This window comes from Euphorbia lathyris, chromosome 1, assembly GCF_963576675.1.
Source record: "Euphorbia lathyris chromosome 1, ddEupLath1.1, whole genome shotgun sequence".
NCBI classification, from domain to species: domain Eukaryota; kingdom Viridiplantae; phylum Streptophyta; class Magnoliopsida; order Malpighiales; family Euphorbiaceae; genus Euphorbia; species Euphorbia lathyris.
Window position 1 is genome coordinate 23,185,588 of NC_088910.1, and position 25,907 is coordinate 23,211,494.

General features: G+C 36.3%; 2 protein-coding genes across 4 annotated transcripts; both read left to right on the forward strand.

Moving 5' to 3' along the window:
• Positions 1–7,462: 7,462 nt before the first annotated feature.
• On the forward strand, positions 7,463–10,882 carry LOC136224950 (BAHD acyltransferase DCR). Its single transcript, XM_066013380.1, has 2 exons — positions 7,463–7,935; positions 9,816–10,882. The coding sequence occupies exons 1-2, from the start codon at positions 7,489–7,491 to the stop codon at positions 10,704–10,706; spliced, it is 1,338 nt and encodes a 445-aa protein (XP_065869452.1). The 5' UTR covers positions 7,463–7,488; the 3' UTR covers positions 10,707–10,882.
• A 7,960-nt stretch (positions 10,883–18,842) lies between these two features.
• Positions 18,843–25,624, forward strand: LOC136224961 (N6-adenosine-methyltransferase non-catalytic subunit MTB). 3 transcript variants are annotated; one of them, XM_066013390.1, is made up of 8 exons: positions 18,843–19,000; positions 19,079–19,237; positions 19,708–22,438; positions 22,710–22,793; positions 22,928–23,032; positions 23,138–23,246; positions 24,059–24,210; positions 25,077–25,624. In XM_066013390.1, exons 3-8 carry the CDS (start codon positions 19,787–19,789, stop codon positions 25,521–25,523), a joined length of 3,549 nt encoding a protein of 1,182 aa, XP_065869462.1. In that variant the 5' UTR covers positions 18,843–19,000; positions 19,079–19,237; positions 19,708–19,786; the 3' UTR covers positions 25,524–25,624. The 3 variants fall into 3 exon arrangements, with proteins under 3 accessions (XP_065869462.1, XP_065869468.1, XP_065869469.1); XM_066013396.1 differs by adding an exon at positions 19,424–19,495 and having other exon boundaries at positions 18,845–19,237; XM_066013397.1 differs by having other exon boundaries at positions 18,848–19,000; positions 19,083–19,237.
• The last annotated feature ends 283 nt before the right edge of the window (positions 25,625–25,907 follow it).

The window sequence follows — 25,907 nt, forward strand, 5'->3', positions numbered from 1 at the left end:
GGTGTACATTTCCATGTCATTATACTTATTGTGCGGTTATGTATAATCCCAATGAAACTACCATTCCTTCTAGAATGAGGAGTAAAGACAACATAGGAGTAAGAACAACAACCCAATTAATAGAAGTAACGGCAACAGCCCAGTTAAGGCAAGCACGTTATAAAAGAGACTATATATATATATATATATATATATATATATATATATATATATATATATACCACAGTTAGGCCATCTATAGAGGTATGTTAACAACACTCTCCTAAATACTTTTCAATTATTGACTTTACCATCGGAGGTGCCATAGTCGAACCCAACGACGTCTCACCAACGAGGTAATTACCATTAATGGATGAGGTGTTGTTATCAAATTGGTGCGGTGAAGATGAAACTTTTGATAGTATAAAGTTTCATAATGAACAATATGATGGAACCAACAAAGTTTCCACCACCTAGTGGGGATCTTACAGTGCCCACAACTACGGTTCCAGTTTCTTTAGGGGTAGTACAAGTGGTGGATCTATTCTGGCCCCCACACGAGTCAACGCTCAGGTAATCATTTAATCAAGCTACTCACATGTCTAGAAAGAAAAATAGAAACTCCAAATCCAGTTCAATCCCAAATTTGAACTTTGGGGGTTCCGTGCAAATGAGAACATAACTTTTATACCTTACCATATTCTTTTAATGATGGAAAAGGTACATACTCACCCCCAGAGTTATTTCAATATTTACCACCAACAACGTGGAAGTCGCTAGTGTCCCAACCAACACTAATACCAGCGGAATCTATCTCATAGGAAACTTTATAATTTTTGTAATGTTTGTTTTATTTTCAATAAAGAAACTTTATAAATTTTTTTTTTGTCTCTTTGAACTTTTAATTTCCAATAAAGAAACTTTATAATTTTTGTAATATTTGTTTTATTTTCAAGCTTTTTTAGCCCTTTAAGATTATTGTATTGGATAAATATTTTATATGGAAATTCATAATAAATAATAAATTAATTATTTTATTGGATAAAATTTATTAATTATATATTAATTGAATAAATAAATATACAGTGTTTTATTATAAAGAGATCCAACTGCCCTTTCCTCATTAATTTGGTCAAAGGAAATCGGCTGAAAGGTAATAGACCTTTTAGGTATCTGGTGGCTTGGGAGTCTCACCCCGAGTTTAAGGATTTCGTTAAAAGCAATTGGCATCCCCACTCTGATGTTCTCCTCGCTACTGAGGAATTCAGGAGGAATGTGGCTGTTTGGAATAAAAATACTTTTGGTCATATTATCAGGAGGAAGAACAAACTCTTGAGGAGAATGGAAGGTGTTCAGCGTTGCTTGGAGGTTCGTTTTGATCATAGCCTGAATGGTCACCTAAGAGCTCTTCAGAACGAGTTGGAAGCTGTGCTTAGACAGGAAGAGCTTCTGTGGTTCCAGAAATCTAGGAAGGCTTGGATTCAAGACGGGGACCGGAATACCAGGTTTTTCCACCTCTCAACGACCATTAGGAGACAGCGAAATAGGATCGAGGCTATTAAAGACGCCAGTGGTGAGTGGATTTTTGAGGAGGAGGACATTCGGCGCCTTGCCCTTGATTTCTACAAGGATCTGTTCAGAGAGGAAGCTGTGGACCTAGAGAGTGCCCACTCTGCCATTTCCTTTCCTCGTTTGGGGGAGGATGCTATTAATAATGCTTTCCATCCCATTGAGCTTAAAGAGATTGATCTGACCTTCTCCAGCATCGGTTCCACTAAGGCTCCTGGTATTGATGGTATCCCCGCTAGTTTCTATCATAAACACTGGGAGACTGTTAAAGAGGGTATATACAGCTTTGTGTTAGGTGTCTTTGGTGGTTCGAACGATATCAGTTTGGTTAATAAAACCCTCCTTGTCTTGATTCCTAAGGTTGCCAAGCCTTCTTCCTTTCTCCAGATGAGACCCATCAGTCTTTGTAATGTCTTGTATAAAGCTATTACTAAGATTGTGGCTAATAGAATCCGGAAGATCCTTCCGGATATTATCAGCCAAAATCAAGGGAGCTTTGTTCCTGGAAGACAATTGATGGATAACGTTGTTATTGCCCAGGAGGTTGTCCATTCTATGAAGATTAAGAAAGGCAAGAAAGGGATCGTGGCTCTCAAGCTGGATCTGGAGAAAGCCTATGATAGGTTGAACTGGAGCTTTCTTCTGGATAGTTTAGCCAAAGCTGGTATCCCGGAGAACTGGAGGAATTTGATTGGAAAGTGTATCTCCTCTCCTGTTTTCCAGGTTATGATCAATGGGGATATGTCGGATGAGTTCTCTCCATCCAGGGGTATTCGTCAAGGGGATCCTATGAGCCCCTTCCTTTTTGTTATTGCCATGGAAAGATTGTCTCACCTGATCCAAGAGGCGGTGAGCAAAGGGACTCTCCACCCTGTTTCCATCAACAGACATTGCCCCCCTGTTGCCCATTTACTCTTTGTTGATGATGTCATGCTTTTTGTGGAGGGTAATGAGGAACAAATTAAGGCTGTGATGGATATCCTCGACTGCTTTTGTGAGGCTTCTGGCCAGAAGATTAACATCCATAAATCCCGTATGCTTTGTTCCAAGAATATGGATAATAGCTTGTGTAGAAGACTGAGTGAGATGTCTGGCATTCCCCTGACTCAATCGTTTGGGAAATACCTTGGGGTCCCTCTTCATAGTGACAGGGTGTCCAAAGCCTCTTTTAAAGACATTTTGGACAAATCTAACGGTTTGTGTGCTAGCTGGAAAGCTAATTCTCTTTCCCTTGCAGGTCGCCTTACTTTAATCCAGTCTATCAACTGCGCTGCTCCAAATCACATCATGCAAGCCTGTAAGCTCCCTGAGCCGGTCCTCAACGACCTTGATAAAATTAATCGGCGTTTTCTGTGGGGAGAGTCTGGGGATGGGAGGAAGATTCAACTGGTCCCTTGGAAGGAAGCCTGCCAGCCTAAGAGCAGGGGGGGTCTTGGTATAAGGCAAGCTAAGGACAATAATAAAGTCATGTTAATGAAGCTTCTTTGGAGAATGTGGCAATCCCCCTCCTCCCTTTGGGTTCGTCTTCTGTGCGGCAAGTATAGGAAAGATAGAATCTTTGGTGACCCGAAGGAGAGGGTTGTCAGCTGTTCCTTCCTCTGAAAAGGGCTTAGTGCTGTTTTTGCTGAGTTCTGTACGGGGATTGGCTTGGAGGTGGGTAATGGGAGATCCATTAGTTTCTGGTATGACACTTGGATTGGTGATAAACCGTTGATTGAGGTGTGCATCGCCCCTCCGCCGAATGATCTCCTCTCCTGGAGAATTGCTGATGTGGTGGACTCGGAGGGAGACTGGATCTGGTCTAAGTTCGACTCCTTTCTTAGCTTGGAGACCCTCCTTAATATTAGAGGTGTAAAGATTAGTAATCAGGAGGAGGATAAGGACAGACACTGCTGGGCCTTGACTAATAATGGTTCTTATTCTTGCAAATCGGCCTATGAAGCTTTTACCCCTAATAGGGCTGATCCTCCCTTGGAAATTTGGAAGTCCATTTGGGCCCTCAAAGTCCTCTACCGCATTAGGAGTTTCCTATGGCTGGGAGTCAAAGACAGGCTCCTCACGAATGCAGATAGACACAGAAGGCACTTGGCTGTATCTGGTGCCTGTAGCAGATGCAGCGGCCATGTGGAAACCTTGTGCCACATCCTTCCTTCCTTTATGGGGTTCTCTGATATTGACTGGTTCTCTGAAGGCGTTATTGGAAATTTGTTGGCCAGTATGGAGCACGGGGCTATTCTCTTCGCTATTATTTGTCACCAAATGTGGAAATGGAGGAATGAAGAGTTATTTGCTGAGAAGACTGTCTTTATTCTTGACCTCCGGTTTTACTTCTCGAAAAAACTCTCTGTTATTACAAAGAGTTTTGAAGGAGAGCCCCTGGTTCACCCCTCCCCGGTTAAAGAGGTCCAGTTAGTTGGTTGGAGGAAGCCCATGGAAGGGGTTGTCAAGTTGAATACGGATGGCTCCTGCCTTAGTAATGGCAGAATTGCTGCTGGTGGAGTTCTTCGGGATGCTGGTGGCGCCTGGCTGGCTGGGTTTACCCATAACTTAGGTACGGGCTCCTCCTTTACTGCGGAGCTCTGGGGGATCTTGTCTGGCATTAAACTCGCCATTCGCACGGGTGTTAAAAGACTTTCGGTGGAGTTTGACAATTTGGAGGCTATCAACAGGATTTCGGATAGACATGTTGTTTGTCTTAAGAGTCAGAATCTCATTAAAGCCATCTTGAGGCTTCGTCCTGCCTTCGATTCTCTTACCTTCTCCCATATTTATAGGGAGCAAAACCGTGTGGCGGATCGCTTGGCAGCTGCTGGGCATGGGGGGGTGTTAGGTGTTTCTACCCTTTCCGTTCCTCCTTCTTTTCTGTTACCTTCTCTTCTTGAGGATAGGATTGGGGTCAGTCTTCCTAGACTGATCCCGGGTTAGGTTTTTGTTTGTTTGTTTTTTTCTTCCCTTCTTACCAAAAAAAATAAAGAGATCGAACAAAATATAAAAATATTATAATAAAAACACCAATAAGTAATAAATGTGTATTACTTCCCTTAGAGGTGCTATTATATTGTGATATCACTTTCTTAGAAAAAAAAATAGTGATATATCACTTGTTAAAAAGAAAAAAAAGAAATGAGTTTCTTTAAAAAAAATGTTAAAAGTTCAAATTAAAGTTTGATTTTAATTAGTTTAGAATTACAATACATTCTTTTTTTGAGAATTACAATACATTTTTCCTAAAAAAAAAAAAATATAGTTATATGATGCATCCCATCCCATCACATATCATATGATCCCCCACAAAGTATCTGAAAAAGAGGTGATACACAATTATAGATTAATGTTTTGATGATGTGTCATATGTGACGTGTCAAAATCAGATTTATTATACATACATTTGTATAATATATATATGTTACCAAATAAATGCTTAGTTTCGGCTGGGAAACAAAATGGATCCCTTTTCATAAATTTTTTTTTTCCGAAACAAATGCAATTAATAAGCCACAACCGGCAATCAAAGTTAAGTACAGAATACAAAAAAGACGGAACAACATTAAAAAAACATGGGATAAGATTAAGAAATTGTTGTTGCAATTTAATTTGCTAACCGATTTATATATTTATATTTTTTTTTATGGATATATTTATATTTTTTTAATTCATAATATAATTGAATATAACATGTTATACTGGTTTGTTAAATAAGTTGTATGTGTGTCTATCTAGGTTAGCAATTTATTTTTAGGATTAACGATTTGAAGGGAAGTATAGATTTAGAGGGTGCTTGTTTAAGCTTTTCAGAGAAGCGTTTAGCGTTTCACTCCAAACCGCAGGAAATATAGCGTTTGGTTAGGTTTATATAACCGCAGCGTTTAGCATTTTCTCTGGAAACTGCAACATTTTGGAACGTTTCACGAAAAACTTCTATTTAGAGCTTTTCATAAACAACTGTTTGTAGTTAGTTGTTATTGACAGAATTATCCTTCTTATTTCCACAAAATATGTTTATTCTTTAACATTATTTATATTTGTATAACATAATTACCGGAAAAACAAGGCTTTGTTGCGTTCAATAAATTTTTTATTTTTTATATAGATTATTTTTATTAATTTGTGTAACACATTTTTTATTTTATAATAGGATAAGGTGCAAAAATACCCCCAGCGTTTATAGCTAAGAGCAATTTTACCCTTAACGTCTAAAATGGTGCAATTATACATCTAATTTTGGCAGGTAAAAGCAATTTTACCCATAACATTGACAAGCTGGGTCAATTTGAGAAATAATTTATCAAACTGTCTTCTTGGTCATGAATATTGTCATCTACACTTCACATATGCATGATTTTATCATCATTAGTAACAGATCACAAACATATGATTAGACGTGATTTTTTTTAAGAAAAAAAATATTGTCTTTTGTACGAGTTGAACAAAAAATTTTTCAATATTTCATCGAATTTATAAATATTAATTTTTAATTTTATTATTAAATCACAAAAAAATATGAAATCTTTTTTTAGAACCATTGGTATGTGCAATTGGTATATAATAATAAACAAAATATCTATGTTTTCTAATAATATCTGAAATCGACCAAACTTGCCAATGTTAGGAGTAAAATTGCTCTTAGCTGCCAGCATTATAGGTAAAATTGAAACATTTTAGACATTAAGAGTAAAATTATTTCTAGTTGTAAACGTTATGGACATTTTTTCACATTTTTCCTTCTATAATTTCATCGTTGATTAATTTAAAACATGTCCATTTTAGACATTTTAAATCCGAACAACAATGGTTCAATATAATTTTATCAAACACTACTAATTAAACAGCTAATAACAAACAGTTAACAGCTTACTGCAACTGCAAACAGCTAACAGCAACCGCAACAGTTGTTAGCTAACAGCTGAACCAAACAGGCCCTTAGTCTCAATGTATGAGATTGTATAAATTTAACTCTAATGAAGATCAAATTTTAATTTTAATTTTATACTATTGAAAAATTAGAAAAAAAAATATATTTCAAACTTTCCAAATATTAATTTTATCTAAAATATTTAATATATTACTAATAAAATTACAAAAATTCTCTTAAAATACTAAAAGTAAAATTGGAATCAAACACAATTTATCAAACCTAGACAATTTTTTTGTTTTTTAAGCATGAACATATAAAGCTTGCTACTTGAAACTGTGTTTTACCAAAAATCAACAGAATCACGAAATTAACTAGGTTTAATACATTATTTGCATTTTGAATTTGTCAAAAAAGTTTGATTAGCCCATGAAATTTCAAAGTGTTCTGATAGTCCCTTCAACTTACATTACATGTTTAGTTAGCCTTCTAAATTTACGAAAAATGTAATCAATTGGTCACTCGGTTGCAGAAAAAAAAAAAAAAAAAAGGTTAAATGTGAAAGGTGCATTGGACGCTTCTTAGAATGTTATTATTACATAATTCACAAAATAGATTAAAATAGAAATTTTTACTCGCTCAACTATAAAACTTATCTTCTCTAATATTTTTTTTTGATAGTTATCTTCTCTAATATTAGAACTGCATACTCCGACTTCGGTCGTTTTATTTTTTTAAAGACGCGGGCAATACATATTCCGCACTTAACTTAATTTAACCGATTGATAAATTGATTACATTTTTCGACTAACTAAATATTTTTATGCAAGTTGAAGGACTATCGGGACAGTTCGAATTTGTAAATTCAAAGGTTTACATACAAATAATCATTAATTGAGAGTAAAAAAAAAACAAAAAAAAATGAAACTAAACATCTACTTCCTTCCTCACCATCAATCAGAAACAGAGACATTAATGAGTTCAACTGCATTCATCAAAATCCTTAAATGCATACCCAACTAACCTCAAACAATCTCCTCCTATAAGTCTCACTTCATCTCTCTCAATCTCCAACACCATCACTTCCAATGGCTTCACCAGAAAACTCTCCGGTGAAAATCACGGCGAAAACCCACGTCAAACCGGCTAAAAAACTGGGCAAAAAAGAGTGTCAACTGGTGACATTTGATCTTCCATATCTAGCTTTTTATTACAACCAGAAGTTACTCTTGTACAAGACAGACAAAACTGTCGACGAGTTTGAGGAAATGGTAATGAAGCTTAAACAAGGGCTGGGGGTAGTTTTGGAAGAGTTTTATCAGCTCGGGGGTAAACTTGGAAGAGATGAAGATGGGGTTTTTAGAGTTGAGTTTGATGATGACATGGAAGGTGTGGAGGTTGTGGAAGCTATTGGGGAAGATATCACTGTGGATGATCTAACGGCTGAGGAAGGGACAGCTAGTTTTAAAGATTTGATTCCTTATAATGGAATCTTGAATCTTGAAGGGCAACACCGACCTTTGTTAGCTCTCCAGGTAAATTACTTAATTAACACTTCTTTAATTATGTTTTTAACTTTCTAATCTCTAGGTTTACAAATATTTCTAAAAATACCATATTGGGTATGAAATTATTTTCTCCGAATACAGCCTTTGTTGACCACAATTTAGGATATTAAAATAAGTTCACAAAATTTTCTCACACTATATTAGGCGCAAAATTTATTATACATCTCTTTCACTACGCCATTTGTGGGTAATCCAATAATTTGATGTTATATAATTCAATAATTAACTTATTATGTTAAAAATTAATTATTATTAATTATATTATTTTATTATAATATTAAATTATTGGGGTTTTTAGAGAAATTAAATTAGACTTAGTTGCCCTCTGAACTTATCAAAATGGTTGATTGATCCCTGCAACTTATATTGTCTTTCGTTAGCCTCTTCATCGTAACAAAAAAAACTTAATTTGTTTGAAAGATTTAAAATCACAAATTAAGTCTTTACCTTTTAAGTTTTGAATTTTTTAATGGATTTAGACAAATTGCAACGTAGATCAATTTAAATAAGTTTAGGAGTCAAATGGATCACTATAAGCAAGTTTATGGGACTAATAGGTCATTTTAAATAAATTCAGATGGTCAATAGGTTATTTTAAACAAGTTAAAGAGACTAACGATACATTATGTAAGTTTAGGTAGCATCTCGGAAGGTTTTGATATATTAAGCCATTAAATTATTGGTTTTACGTGCATATAATGCAATGTGATAAGACATTAGTAAAATTTACTATCATGTTATACAAATCAAATTTAATGTGATAAAATCTATAATATGATTTGGTCCATTTAATGTTTTATTAAAAAATTATTTAAAACATTTTTGATAGGGTGAAATGAATTTAACTTATAAAATTTAACTAGTGGTTTAAAAGTGAGCCACTTAAAAAAAATGAACTTGCTCTTATGTTATCATTTGTATGGTTTAAAATTAATTTTTTTATACAGTCCTAAAACTCAAAATTAAGCTATATTTGAATTATAAAAGTAAAATTAAATTGTTTTGAACAAAGTTACAAAAATTTATTCTCTATTATAAATTAAATTTTATAATTAAATACAAACTCAATGAGCTAATTAATTAGCTCTAACTTTAATTTTGCAAAGATATGAAAGCTAAAAAAATCATTCATGGCAGAAGTAGTTTTGGTGGCCAAAGGTCCGAAACTATCCATAATAGGGTGGTTCCAACGATAGGACCGTTCTGATATCTTCAAATCTATCATTGTCTTTACTCCTTATAATAATAAAACAATCAAAGAAAAAGTTAAATAGCTAATATGTTGGAGAAAAATATACATATAACTATAAATATTGAAAAGTTATTGTAATCAATTTATTTTATTTACTACTTTTCTAATTTGTTTAACAAAACTCTAAATTTATATACACATTTTTATGTTTTATTACAATTGATGCTTAAGTTTCTACACAAGTATTGAAAAATCCATTAATTTTTTCTTTATCCTATAAAAGACAAAGTTGAAACACATTTAATATTTTATTGAAAAGTGTAAAACTTCACGTTCTTACATTTCATTGACTCGTGAAATTATTACATGATGACATGTAATGTTATTACACTGTTCCATTGAAAGGTCTCTCATTCAACATCCTTGAAACAACCAATTCTTAATGAACTTTAACTTCAAGCTTTTAATGGGCCTGGCTCACAAAAGTCAAATCTTAAGCAAATATCTATCCAAGTCCTTAATCTCTATTAATTTTTATCCATTGACCCTCCTAACTTTCAATTTCAATTTTTGTAAGACTTTGAATTTGAAATATATTTAATCTATACCTTAAATCGGACTTAAATGTGTTGACTATTGTCTTTCATTTTTGCAGCTAACCAAGCTGAAAGACGGACTCACAATGGGCTGCGCGTTCAATCACGCAATCCTAGATGGATCATCCACGTGGCATTTCATGAAATCATGGGCCGAGATCTGCAACGGATCCTCCTCAATCTCCGTTTCACCATTCCTCGAACGCACCAAAGCGCGTGACACTCGCGTGAAGCTCGATCTCTCACTCCCCCCAGATCCTTTCAGTGAATCCAACGGTGATGCAAAACCCAAGTTGGTCCCACAGCTAAAAGAAAAAGTCTTCAAGTTTTCCGAATCAGCAGTGGACAAGATCAAGTCAAAAGTCAACCAAAACCCTCCATCCGACGGTTCAAAACCATTCTCCACCTTCCAATCTCTAGCAGTCCACATTTGGCGTCACGTGACACACGCACGTGAACTCAAACCCGAAGACTACACAGTGTTCACCGTCTTCGCTGACTGTCGCAAAAGAGTCGATCCTCCGATGCCGGAAAGTTACTTCGGAAATCTAATTCAGGCGATATTCACCGCCACAGCAGTCGGGTTATTAACAAACAACCCGCCGGAGTTCGGGGCGGCTGTGATTCAAAAAGCAATTGAATCACACAATGCAAAAGCTATCGACGAAAGGAACAAAGAATGGGAAAGTGCACCGAAGATCTTCCAGTTTAAAGACGCCGGCGTGAATTGCGTGGCAGTCGGTAGCTCGCCTAGGTTTCCGGTGTACGAAATGGATTTCGGATGGGGAAAACCTGAGAGTGTGAGGAGCGGGTCGAATAATAGATTTGATGGAATGGTTTATTTATATCAAGGGAAGAGTGGAGGGAAAAGTATCGATGTTGAGATTACTTTGGAAGGTGGAGCTATGGAGAAACTGGAGAAAGACAAGGAGTTTCTGTTCCAGGTTTAAGACATGTTTTTTTTGTTTTTAATCTTGTTTTACGAGGTTTAATTAACTGTTAAGAGATCATGATTAATTGGATAAATATGATTATCCAATTATTTATGATTGATTTTTCATTTTATTTACAGTTTTTGTTGTTTAATTTGGTATGGTTGATGTATTTAGATATTTCATTTGTGTTTTGCTCTCTCTTTCATTTAATGTGGAGATATAGATATATCTTATTACAATAAAGATAATTGGATAATCTATCCGGATATAACTTTAAAAATAATATTTTTTTTTTACTTAATTGTCTTTTTATATAAATGAAGTTTTATTAAAAATTTAAAGTTGAAACGTAAATAATATCAATAAATTTGTTTTTTTCAATTACTTTGTATTTTCAGTATAATCTAACACACATACCAATTTACACCATTGTAGAATTTTTTTGTTGAAAGACATCATAACAATAGGATAAAACTTGTCTGATAAATATTTAATTTAAAAATCAACAATGTAAAAAATTCAATTTGAAATAAAATTTAATTTGTTATACTAATTTAAAATAGTTTATAATAGGGAAAAAGTACAAAAATGTGATAACATTAGTAGTAAAAGTTAACTCAACTGGTTAAAATAATAATAAAAAAAACTCTGCAATTTTATTTTTAATATTTACAAGTTGAGTCAATTTTATTTTTGATATTTGAAAGTTGGACCAAATTTTAATCAGTTTTAATGAAACACTCTATGCAATAATAAATTTTTTATCTTTACTTTTTTTTTTTTTACACATGTTGCAAGTATTGTATATCCTAACTTGTTTCTTTTGCATATTGTACGATGTAAATTTTGTATCCAAATATCAGTTAATAAAATATATGTTTATTATTCATGTCTAATTATTTAAATTGTTTAATTAATAAGTAAATATAAGGATACAGACCAAATTTAACTCTATCGTTTTAAGTGGAGTGCAGTTTTAGCCTTAACGTATGAAATGGTGTAGATTTAATTCTAACGTTTCCAAGCAAGGTCAATTTTAACCCTACATTATCGAAATTAGAAAAAAACTGATTTGACATTTTTAGAAGGTATTCAGAATATAAATTACTAAAAAAGAAAATAATAGTCATAAAATAGCAATGTTCTTATTTGTCATTTTACATAAACATCTATTAACAATAATCTAAATTTTACTAAACAGGTTTTCACAAACAGCTAGTTAAATCAGCTAACCAAATCAATGTAATCATATAACAACATGGGCAATTCCAATATTTTAGAGGCGATAGGCAACCTTATGCTTAGGGCTGTAATCGAATCGAGCCGAACTTTGACCTATTCAGACTCGGCTCATCATAAAATTAACGAGCTCGATCTAAACATTATGTTCGTAGGTAGCTCAAGAGCGAACTTGTTAACAAGCTTGTTCACGAGCTTTATTCGTAAGTAGCTCATTAATTCAGTTCATGAACTTTGCTCATGAACAACTCATTAATTATGTTCACTAATTATATTGATTTGAAATTTGTTTAACACAAAGCTAAGAGTTTTGAAATCTATAGAGCTAAAGTTTACACTAAACTACGTTGTTTTACATTTCCCCTTTATAAAAATATTGTTATTAACAAAATAATCGAACCAAGCATATTCATGAACATTATATCGAGCTTGCTCATGAACATGTTCATGAACTTATAATCAAGCTTGCTTGTGAGCTTTCGACTCGAGCTTCGTCGTACTCAATTTTGACTCGTTTACAAATTGAGTCGTACACCGAGCTGCTCATGAACGGATCGACTTATTTACAATCCTACTCATGCTCCATTATGTTATAAAGCCTAAAATGAATAAACGTAACTTCATTACAATCCTACTTATTTTTTTCATGTGAAATTTCATGGTCTGTCTATCCCCAAACTCCTAGGATTTTAACCACCCAACCCAATGAAGCTTGAAATTTCACATTTTATTTTAATTAATGAAAAGGACACATCTTTCATTAATGGGATTATATTTAGTCAATGACATTTAAAATTGCACCGTCCGGTAAAAGTAAGACTTAAAATTATAATGTTTTATATATAGATGATAATTCCCTCTCCCTCAATATAACCATATGCTTTATTTTGTAAATTATTCATATTATTGTTAAGAGACAAGTTGTGAAATAAAATGGGTGTTGTTAAATCCAGTCCCAATTTTCCACCTCTAGCCCCGTAAAAGGACGAAAGTACCATTTGAGGCTTTGAGGTGGGAAAATGGGGAAAAAAACCTCTCCCCGTGAAAGGACGAGATCATCTTTCATTAACGTGATAGCCTCACGCCTCACACTGTGGTGAGGTGTGATTACGCCCGCATGAATAAATCACAAAAAAAATTGTTGATAATTGTGGTTAACTCGAATTATCCGTTTAGAAATAAAATTACAGCATTTTAACTCGGATTACCCTTTAACAAATAAAATTTAAAAACATGAACATTAAAATAAAAATTAATAAACATAAAAATCAATAAACATAAAAGAGTACATATAATATCAAAAGTGTTAAAATGTATGAAGTTCTACAAAAATAATTTAGTTCGCCCGACGCCACGTCTACATAAACTCATCCATCTCCCTCTTAATGCGTGGAGCATCCTCGCCAGATCGGTGGGTAGCCGCTAGTTGGGTGACACGCCACAACCAGCTAACCCACTGCAAAAATAAATAAATAAATAAATATTAAAAAATAAACACATATAAACTAATACTAAATAATAATATTAAAGAATAATAAACTTATAAATTCGCTGTTGGCGCGAGCATGCTGGACCGGTCCAGCCTGTGGTGCATGAAGGAGATGAGGATGTGAATATCGCATATACCAGTCCATATAAGCAAGATCACATGCAGTGGGATCGTATCCAACTGGTCGGCATCTCCTCCGATCAATGTCCCGAGCCGATGAAAATCTCCGCCAGCTATCCTCAACTGTGACAGAGGAATGCATGAGCTTGTACGATAAAGATCTCTATGGTCGTACTGCTTTATCATGTCTAATACGCTCAGCTGGGATAGGCTGAGTATATCCGACCTGTCGCAGCGCTCGATCGGGCATATACGGCTTGACGATGTCTCTACACCGTATCCAACCGGCGTAGGACACTCGAAGTCGATCATCATCGGGGAAAGGACCATAAGGCAACCACGTCACCTGAGAAAAAATAATACTCAATAATAAATAATAATATACTATAAATAATACTTAAATTAATTCTAAAATTTTATAAAATACCTCTGCCGCCGTCATACGGTCCAGCTGCCCGCGTATGGTATCTAGTCGGGCGGTCGTCTTGCCTGGTATCCCGACCTCCCATCTCAGTAAACGGGCATGGTCAGCTGGGATCACGTGAGCTAGTCTATGCGGCCGGAACATCAGAAAATACTCGTATATCCACGCCTGCAGTAGGGTCAAACATCCGCATATACTAGAACAGTCTCCTCTGCTCGCTATCCCCAACTGCCGGTACAACGTGGCAAGTGTAGCAGACCCCCATGAAAATCCAGCTGCCCCTCTGACATCGCCGTAAACCTCAGCAAGATGGGTCGACCTAATCCTATCTCCACTCCTGTCAATAAACAAAGTGGATCCAAGCATAAGCCACATCCACGCTGTGGCCCGAGTAGCGTCATACCTACCCTGGATGACAAGCCTGTGTACAGCCTCAACAAATACACCTCCACCACTCCATAAATGCCGGCTCGGCAATAGAAGCTGCTCCCGATCCACCCCAAACATCATCATGCACATGGCATGAAGCCCGTCAGTAGTGGGAGACTCGAACACCATCGGACCGTCGATCGGGATCCGAAGAATCTGTCATACATCATGCAGCTGGATAGTCATCTCCCCGAACGGCATGTGAAAGGAGTTCGTATCGGGCTGCCACCGCTCCACGAACGCAGTCAACAGCGGAGTGTCGAGGTTCCTAAACATGATATGTGGAAGGTGAGACAAATCAGTCTTCTCGATCATCTCCTTCAGCTGTAAAATGACACATATACAATTTATACAATTACTGAATGTTTTTGATGTTTATAGTTAAAAATACAAATTACAATAAATGTTGACAAACTATATTATTCTTACCTCGGGTGACACACCAGAAAACCACTGACACAAATCTCGGCATGCTGTTGATCTGTTGTAGCATGTCAGAAACGACCGAAGCTCTCCTCCCAGCATCCGTGAGGCAACATGTCCTATAAAACTAGGAATCACGGAACCATCAACGGGGCCACCATCCACCGGTCCACTAACTAGCCAGCTCTCGTCCTCACTAGCTTTGGGACGTTTGCTGGTCCCTGAAAGTTATAAAATTATACTAAAGTTGTAAAATTATACTAAAGTTATATTAAAATTATACTAAAATTATAAAATTATACTAAAATACTAAAATTATAAAATTATACTAAAATACTAAAATTATACTAAAATTATAAAATTATACTAAAATACTAAAATTATACTAAAATTCTAAAATTATACTAAAATTATACTAAAGTTATAAAATTATGCTAAAATTATACTAAAGTTATACTAAAATTATACTAAGTTATACTAAAATACTAAAATTATACTAAAATACTAAAATTATACTAAAATTCTAAAATTATACTAAAATTCTAAAATTATACTAAATTATACTAAAGTTATAAAATTATGCTAAAATTATACTAAAGTTATACTAAAATTATACTAAAATTATAAAATTATACTAAAATACTAAAATTATACTAAACTATACTAAAATTATAAAATTATACTAAAATTATACTAAACTATACTAAAGTTATAAAATTATACTAAAATACTAAAATTATACTAAAGTAATACTAAAATTATAAAATTATACTAAAAAATACTTGTAGTCACAAAGCGACCTCCTACGTGATGGGTCGGCTGTCTGCACGGGATCGGCTGCTCATCGCTATCCTCAACCTCGCGATCACGTGCAGCTGCAGACTGTCGCAGTACATAGGCTACACATCCAAGTAGTCCTCCACAGAATCGCTATCAGGCTCTTTGTCACCAAAATCCATCGCCCCTCCGATCCATGAATATCGGGCTGATCCACAATCGGCCCCCTCCTCAACTGGTCCGTCGCAGCCCCTCTCCGCCTACGACCGGATATATCAATACCACGCAATCTCGTATGGCGTGGTGTATCATCCTCGTCGTCCATATCTAGACGACGAGCAGATGACGGGATGGATTTCCCACCCCTAGTAGGCCGCTCCGTCTACAAAAAAAATTACATCTAGTTAATCAAAAATGGTAACATATAAATTATAAATTATACTAAATTAATTTAAATGTAAATAATGTAAATTTTTTTAAAAAAAAACCTTGGGCGTATGCAAATCACGCCCGCACCACTGGTCGGGCGTATGAACATCATGTCCGACCAGTGGTGCGGGCGTAAGAGCATCACGCCCGACCAGTGGTGCGGGCATGTGGCTATCACGTCCGCACCACTGGTCGGGCATGATGCTCTTACACTGGAACCACAAGTCGGGCGTGATGTTCGTACGCCCGACTGCGATTCCGGCGATTTTCAAAATCTGCCAAACAGATTTAAATCAAAGCGAAATTCAACGAAATAAAACCGTAAATCTTACCATTTTCGCTTTCCCTTTACGGCTTTTATCACCATCCATGATTCGGTTCAAAAATTAGTCCGGATTTGATCGATTATTGTATAGGGTTCTTGAGAGGTTTTGGGTTTTTTCAATTTTGGTGCAAAGGGTAGTTCAGTCTTTTCCCGATGCTAGAGGTATAAATTAGTGGCTAGAAATAGTAATTCACAATAAAATTTTAAGGCCCTTATTGCTTTTGTTGTCAAGAGGCAATAGTTGAAAAAAAGAAGAAGAGACAATATGTGTTAGTGTTGTCGACTTTCCAGTTGTATTCTTATTTTCTATATATAACTACTATTAAATTTAGATACGGAATAATAATTATTTTTTGGTATAAGTTTTAACCATTGATATTTAATAATTATTGCATTATAACTAAAAAGCATTTTTTTTATAAAAAAAAATTTGAATCGGAAGCCTCCTAAATGGAACGATCTAAGGGGAGACAGAGGCCCTTAACTGAAAATTAAAGTTTGTACACCAAAGTGTGAAATATGATAAAGGTTATAGACCACGTATGTAATTTATCATTCGATTTCATAATCAGATGATCTCAAGTGACTTCAAGTCGATTGAAGAACACAATTGAGTCGATACTAAATGCTCGGGTAGAAATTTTTTCTTTCTATCATTATATGATGATGGCATCCTGGTAGCAAGAAATGACATTGGTTTTGTAAACTAGATCAAAGTTTGGCTAAGTGCGAGTTTTGAGATGAAAAACATGGACGAAACCGCGTATATTCTTAGAGTTAAGATTTCGAGAGATTTTTTGAAGAACATTTTGGCTCTGTCTCAAAAAACTCATGTCAACAAACCATCAATCGATTCAGTATGCGTGGTTGTAAACCCGAAGATAGCCCGATGACCGATGACATCTCCTTCAGTACTACCGTGTGTCCACAAACACAAGAAGAAAAGGAACAAATGAAAAAGTTCCTTATGCTAGTGCCATTTAGTAGTCTAATGTACACTATGTTTTGTATAAGACCCGATATTTATCATGTCGTTCGGATAGTAAGAAGATATCAACCTAATCTAGGGCAAGTACATTGGGCAGCTGTTAAAAGGATATTGAGATATCTTAACGCAATTACAAACTATTCTCTATGCTATTAAGGCAAAGATCGGAGTATGAGAGGATACACAAATGCTGATTGAGTAGAAGACTTGGACGAAGGGAAGTCCATGTCAGGCTACATATTCTTGTTTGGGGATGGTACCATTTGATGGACTATCAAGAAATAGACATGTTTAGCTTTATCCACCATGGAAGCCAAGTATTATCGTACTCATCAGCAGTATAAGAGGCAATTTGGTTGAATAAGTTCCTAAACCATTTAAATATTACCGCCTCTAATACTTTGGTCGTAGTTAACTGTGATAGTCAATCTGCTATTGCTTTCACTAAGGATTAGAGATTCCATAGCAAGTCAAAGCATATAGAGATTAAGTACAACTTTATTAGGAACTTAATTGCACGCAAATAAGTTAGTATGAAGTATGTATCCACTCATGACATGGTTGCATATCCTCTTACCAAACCTGTCAAAAGAGATGTTTATACGAAACATATTAGATCCCAATGATTGTATAAGATCTAGGCATACTTCTGATTTTCATGTATTTTTGTGAATATGATTTGTTAGTAAAGTGTTCATGAATTTTTTCAAATACACGAGTGCAGATATTGTTTTGTTAATATTTATTGTTAATGTTACAATGCTTGTCAGACAGAAATGTAGCTCACTCATACGAGCGTTGCCCATTGTTTTGTCATATGGTGACAAATAGAAGGACGCAACTATTTTTGAAAGCATCTTCAATATCAGAAGCCACCTTGTAAAGGGAATGAAAGAAGTTTCATCATGGTGCAAGATGATGACATACACTACATGTGTATGAAAGAAATTAAGTGTAATCTAAAAGACAAGTTTGAGACAATTTAAAGCCTTTTGTCTATATAGCCAGAAGTAATCACTAAAAGTAGTGAACTAAAGTTAGATGTTTTGACACATCTGAACATATGCTTCCATGTGGTGTTAAGATGAGATACACGCTTCTCTTTCGAATAAAGAATAAAACACCATAACACATGTTTCATACCATGTATGCTTTAGCGATCACAAGATGAAAAAGAGTTGATCTCGCATTTTCCTAATACGACATCGTGAAATCGTGATTTCTCAAAATTGACGATCCTTACGACCCTTAATTTATTCTATAAGTATATTCTAATCTATCTACCTATGTGGAATAAATGAAAAAATAACAAAATTAATAGAAGAAACAACTACAGAATTCTTGTTCGATTTTGATATGAACCAAATCGGACTGAATCGAAATAAAATTCAAGATCCACCAAAAAGCTAGTTATTCGTCGGAACCGAACCATGCTTACGCCTGGCGAATTTCCGGATAAATTTTTTAATCCTTTAACCCTTGTATAGTTACTTTGTTTTGTTTTTTTGTTTAATAGGTTAGGGTTAACTTGTCCTGCCTTCATTTTTATCCTATCCTAAAATCTCTCGTCTCTCTCTAACTATTGCTGCGCTGCCCCGATAATCTGCTCCGCCTACCTCTCCCAACGACGGCGAATCGAACGCTACTGCCACCGTGCCATCAACTGGTTCGATTTCATTCCTCTTCTCAGTTCTCAGTTCTCAAGCGTTTATTATTATTTCTCACTGGGCTTATCTTCGGCTAGGTAGGATGCCCAATGACTTGAACGACTCCTCGCTGATGGTTTAGCAAAGAAAGGAAGGGGAATTCGAAAACAATAGGTTTAGGGCTTCGGAAAACTACGCCGTTTGGAGATATGGCGTGTAATTAGAGAAATCTCAATGACATGATTATGAAAGATAAGGTATTTACATAAATTGATCCACTCCGAATTATTTATTTATTTATTTTTTTCTAATGTTGAATTACTTGATGAGATTTGTGAGATTCTGTTGTAGTCTTTTGGTTTTGTTTGTTCCACGAACGTCTTAGTTTGAACTGACTACTAAATTGCCCCAATAATTTTGTTTGCTGTTCACAATTTTTGAAGCAATCCGCATGAGAAGGTTCACTGTTCATTATTGACGAATCTGCTGCTTGCTAATCATTTCTGCAACACTTGGTCAGTTGGTTCACTATTCAGTTGATTTACTGTTCACATAGCCTCCTTCATTGTGGCACTGCGGACCTAGTTTTGACTTAGTATTTCGTAGTTTGTGGCAACACTGTTTGACTTTTTAAAGGCTATAGGACTCAATGGACCTGTTCAATTTTGTTAAGTGAGGAAATTGCTTAGTGTCTAATCTTTTCCTTTTTCTTTTTATTTGGTTTCAGGATCTTGTCATTGTAGATTGTAAGATTTTGAGTCAGAATACTTGTGAAGGAATTTTCCTGCAAGGGCCTTTTACTTGCAATGGAGTCACCTGAACGTGGTCGGAATCATTCAAAACGTGACATTGAGGACGGTTCAGATATGAAGGGTGATAGGTTGGGGGATGATGAAGAATGGGAGGGCAGTGATAAGAGGAAGCACCGGTCAAGCAGGTCTAGAAAGTTGAGCAATGGAGAGGATGCTGAAGGATTAGATGGCAGCGGAAGGAGAAGAGGTTCTGGTGGTGACAAGAGTGAGAGCCGTAAGAGATCAGGTGGTGGCTCTAGCAGAACTGGCAGTGACGATGAAGATTATGAAGCAAGAAAAGAGCTACGCTCGAAACAATTGAAGAAAAAACAAGAGGAAAGTAGCTTGGAAAAGTTGAGCAGTTGGTACCAAGATGGAGAACAAGAGAGCAAGCAGGTTGGAGATAAGTCTGCAAGTAAAGGACATGATGGTGAAAAGAGGAAAATGACATCAAAGATTGCGGAACATGAGAGTTCTCGCAGTGCTAGTAAAAGCAAAGAAGAAAGATCTCATGACGGAGAACATGAAAAGACACAAGATAGAGGCACCAAGTATTCGGACAAGAGAGAAAGTAGCCGAGAAAAGGTTCATGTTTCTAGTGAGCTAGGTAGGACTTCTAGAAGGAGATGGGATGAAACAGATACTGGCAAGAAAGCTGAAGAAAGTCACCATGAGAAGACTGATCTGAGAAGTGGAAAAGGCTCTGATCCAAAATATGACAATTCTAAAGAGAGAAGTGCTTCTGCAAGAAATGAACATGGTGATAGTAAAAGTGGGGGTTTAGATTCAAATAATGAGAAAGTTGTCAAATCAAACAACAAAGAAGAAAGAAGAGTTGAGGGAGAAAGGAGCAAGAGCAGGAGCAGGTCAGATGCTGTAGAGGAAGATGATAAGGATAGTTCTATAACTCGTGAAGAAAGAACTGGGCGGGACAAAAACGAGAAGCATAGACCGCAGAGAACTACCACTAGTAAGGATGTTGTTGAAAGCCGTGAAAGGTCTTCAAATGCTGATGAAGATGGAAATGTTTGGGTAAGAGATAAAAGTGCAAGAGATCTAAGCCGCTCTAACAGATCTAGGACCCCTGAGAGGAGTGTGAGGCGTCATCATGAATCACAGTACTCCGAAGTGGAGTATGAAAGAAGTTCAGACATCAGGCGGAAGGAGCTTGAAAAGGATGGTCACAGGGATGATAGAAAGGGCAGAGATGATACTTGGAGTGATAGAAATAGAGATAGGGAAAGTTCCAAAGATAGTTGGAAAAGAAGGCAATCGACTAGTAATGATAGAGATGCAAAAGATGGAGATGTTGCATATGATCGTGGAAGAGATTGGGAGCCAAGACATGGTCGAGAGAGGAATGACAATGAAAGGCCACATGGTAGAACTAGGGGTGAAGCTGTTAAAACATCGTCAAATTTTGGAATTTCAAATGAGAATTATGATGTAATAGAGATCCAAACCAAGCCTCTTGATTATGGTCGAGCGGAGTCTGGATCCAGCTTTCCTAGGAGAACTGAGCTTGGTCAGCAATCTGATGGGAAATCAAATGTTGACGAGTGGACACTTCCACGGGATGAGAGGGGAAGAAGACATGAATTTTACAGTTCTTCGCCTTCCATTGAGGATACAAAGGAACGATATAATGATGATGGTGTGTCTATACGAGATTCAAATTCATGGAGGGATGAGATGGATTACCCGGCAGGAAAAGGAAGAGGACAGCGAGGAGTTATGGCTGGTCGTAGTGCCGGTGGCCAAAATTCCAGTGGTAGTTCACAGCCTTCGTATGGAAACCAGGAAACTGGGTCCTTCTCCAGAGCTCCTCCACAAGGAGTAAAAGGGAGTAGGGTAGGTAGAGGTGGGAGAGTTAGGCCTACTGGCAGGGACAACCAACAGGTTCCATTGCCCATAATGGGATCACCTTTTGGGCCTCTTGGACCTGGACCAATGCAGCCACTTGGCCCCAGTATGTCACCTGCTCCAGGTCCTCCGATTTCTCCAGGTGTTATATTTCCACCATTTTCTCCACCAGTAGTTTGGCCTGGGGCTCGAGGTGTAGAGATGAATATGCTGGGCATGCCACCAGCTCTGTCTTCTGTTCCTCCAGGACCATCTGCACCCAGATTTCCTCCTAACATGGGCAATGCTCCACCAAACCCTGGTATGTTTTTTAATCAGGCAGGACCTGGAAGAGGAGTGCCTCCAAACATGTCTGGTCCTGGTTTTAGTGCTGCAGGACCAGTAGGACGAGGAGCACCTTCTGATAAGACTTCAGGGGGCTGGGTCCCTCCTAGAAACAATGCACCTCCAGGTAAAGCTCCTTCAAGAGGGGAGCAGAATGATTACTCGCAGAATTTTGTAGATACTGGTATGCGACCACAGAATTTTATTAGGGAGCTAGAGCTTACTAATGTTGTAGAGGATTACCCAAAGCTTAGGGAGCTTATACAGAAAAAAGATGAGATTGTGGCTAAATCTGCCTCTGCTCCTATGTATTTAAAAACTGACCTGCGAGATTTTGAGCTCTCCTCGGAGTTCTTTGGAACCAAGTTTGATGTGATTCTGGTAGATCCCCCTTGGGAGGAGTATGTTCATCGTGCCCCTGGTGTTGCTGACCATATGGAGTATTGGACTTTTGAAGAAATACTGAATCTCAAGATTGAGGTAGATTTGTTTCAACTTGCTTTTTACTTTTCTGCAATTCTCATGCACTGGGAATGTGCGAGTTTTATTTTTTACATTCCTGCTTGAGTATTAATACTTTTACTTGCTAACAAGTATTTGCATTATTGCCGAATTGCATTTGAAAGCTGAATAAAATACAGCATCCTGACTCCTAGATGAACCATATGTCTGAAGTTATTTTGCTATTATAATACCTCAATACATATCTTGATTTGGACTTGGCCCAACATTTTGTCCTTTGTCTTTACAGGCAATCGCAGATACGCCTTCTTTTATTTTTCTGTGGGTTGGTGACGGTGTTGGACTTGAGCAAGGCCGTCAATGTCTTAAGAAGGTACTTGACAATCAAGCCTTTAGTTTCATGTTCACATCTAATTTTCTACTCTCTTTTTTTTCATCTTCGACTTAAAAAACGTACTGTGAAGTCATTGTTACATTTTATATTTTCATTTTCACTTCATGCTTCAGTGGGGATTTCGGAGATGCGAGGATATCTGTTGGGTGAAGACAAACAAAAGTAATGCTACTCCAGGATTGCGGCATGATTCACATACGTTGTTTCAGCATTCAAAGGTTGGTAATTATCATCGACATATTTCTTCAGTTTCTTCCTTTATCATGCATTTTTATACTTTACTCATGTATTACTTTTTGTCCTAACCTGTGCTTGTAATGAAGGAACACTGCTTGATGGGTATAAAGGGAACAGTTCGTCGCAGCACTGATGGTCATATAATCCATGCTAACATTGACACTGATGTAATCATTGCAGAGGAACCTCCTTACGGTTAGTTAAATTTGTTTTGACAATGAATTTTTTAGGCTCTGCTCTCATAATTTTCTTTTAAATGTTGCGAATCTACCATAGTTTATATCTGGATCACACAGTTTTTTTTATTGCTCGTTTGTTAGTTATCTTGATATAGTCTGGTGCATTCATTTATTTTTCCCTCTTTAAGCTTGATAGAAAATGCAGTCAAGAACTTGGTGGAGATATCATGTGATTATCCTTGCATCTTGTGTTTCATGGTTCTTTGATCTGTTTTATTTTGGTGGAGCCTTTGTGTCCTGGAATAGTACATGATGACATTTCTTGAATGCATAAAATCCTTAGAAATGGAAACAGACACCAAGAGATTATATTTCTATAAGTAAAAGAAATGGAAATGGATAAATGACATTTCTAAAAAAGATTAGAAACACAAATGTGTAAATGATAAAACTATTAGGGGTGTATTTGTAAATATTAAGGATATGTTTTGCAAATTTAAATAAAATGAAGGAGTTCGAATAGTACATTGGTCAACTATTATTCAATTGTGGTAACTACCTATTTAATGCCTTTTCTTTCTAGATTCTTTAAGAGACCGGTGAATGCCGTCTGTTTTTGGAAACACATTTCATGACTAATTAACAAATTTCCCATTTTTTTAAGAATTAATAAAAAGTGACTCTAAATGTTTTGTACAAATTTCTGACTTTCGGTTTCTGAAATGTGAAATTTTGTCAAAATCAAAGTTTCTATGGTTTATAGCCCAATATCCATGATATTCTTTTTATAGTTTTCCAAATGGATGACCAGATGAGTTCTGACTGCAGGTTCAACTCAAAAGCCAGAGGACATGTATAGAATAATTGAGCATTTCTCTCTTGGCCGCAGAAGGCTTGAGCTTTTTGGTGAAGACCATAATATACGATCTGGTTGGTTGACAGTTGGCAACGGGCTATCCTCGTCTAATTTCAATTCCGAGGTACAACATATACCTAAACTCTTGTTATTTGTTGTTGTAAAAGTTATGCTTATAATCTGAATCTATTTACTTAGCAGTCAAAAACATTGGGCTGCATTTGTTTTCTAAATGTTATTTCAAGTACAATAACTTTCTCAGAGCACACGGTTCCATATGCTGAATTTCCTTGAGGAATGAATTACCATGTTTTTGTGGTAGCGGAGTTTGCAAGCAGTATGGACCTCACAAATGTTATATCCCCTGCATACAATTGTAGTTTTACGACCTCTTTAATATGCACCCCTAGTGGTTATGTTTCAGTAGGGCTGTCAATCTCTTACACGATTTACAGAGATAACCATCCTGACACGATCCGTTTGCATGATTATCACTTCTATTGCATTTATATCATATGTAATCGTGTGGAATATAACACTATTATGATGCGCCAATCCATTTTGACGCCCCAATGTTTCAGCCCTGCATCTCATCAGTTATAGAGAATTCTTTATCAAATTCAGGATGTTGATCTTCAAGAATGGAAAAGAAAGAGTATTCTTTTTTTTTTTTTTTTTTTTTTTTTACTTTTTGCAAAAGATAATGTCACTCATGTAGTTGGGGCTTATGTTGCACAGCAACCCTTTTCAGTAGCATTTCTGCTTTTTGTGTCCGTTTTCGTTTCAGTTTTCTGACTATGTTTGAAAGACTATGTTCTAGAAATAACGCTTTCCGACATCCGTTTCAGTTCCTATTTCCGTGCAACATAGGTTGGTGCATATTAGACTAGGTTGGCATGGAATATTGGTAGTACTGTGTTGATAATGTTTGCCTATTATTCCCCTTGTTACTTAAGACACTTATTAATTGGAGATTTGGTTGAGTGACAGGCATATGTGAGAAACTTTGGGGACAAAGATGGGAAAGTCTGGCAAGGTGGTGGTGGGCGGAATCCTCCCCCTGAAGCACCTCATCTCGTTGTGACTACACCCGAAATAGAGTCCCTGCGGCCAAAATCGCCTATGAAGAACCAGCAGCAAATCCAACAGCAATCAACAACTACTATTTCTCTAACAGCAGGCAATTCTTCCAACAGGAGAGCAGCTGGAAACTCGCCACAGAATCCAAATGCATTCAGTTTAAACCAAGAGGCTTCTAGCTCAACCCCTTCAACTCCGGCTACTTGGGGGGCATCACCGATGGAGGGCATTCGGGGACGGGAAATGGGGAATATGCCTTCTGATGAGAAACTTTTTGATATGTATGGGTTTGGGGGGCAGGCAAATGGCCCTGACTTCGTAGATTTTGAGTCTCACAGACAATTGAATATTTTGTAACAAACATCTATTATATAAATTGATTGTTCCATTCCCTTAAAAAAATTTTCTTTGCTAAAAGTATAAACGGAAATGAAATGCATTTTGGTCCTCTTCAATAAAATAGAGTTTAGAGACCTTTCTGTATCAATTACTCGGACATATATTAGGGTAAATATTACTGTAATATAATAATCAAAATTACTGCATTTTGGTCCTCTTCCATTCCCTAACTCCTAACTATAGTGGCACTAAATATTACTGTAATATAATAATCAGAATTAGCAAAAAAAAAAAAAAAATCATTAAAAAAAGATTTTTTTGGGGATGTATAGATATCTCAAAACGTAAAAAATTGTATTTTTTTTTTTTTTTTTTGTCGGACTTGGGTTTCTGATGTTAGTA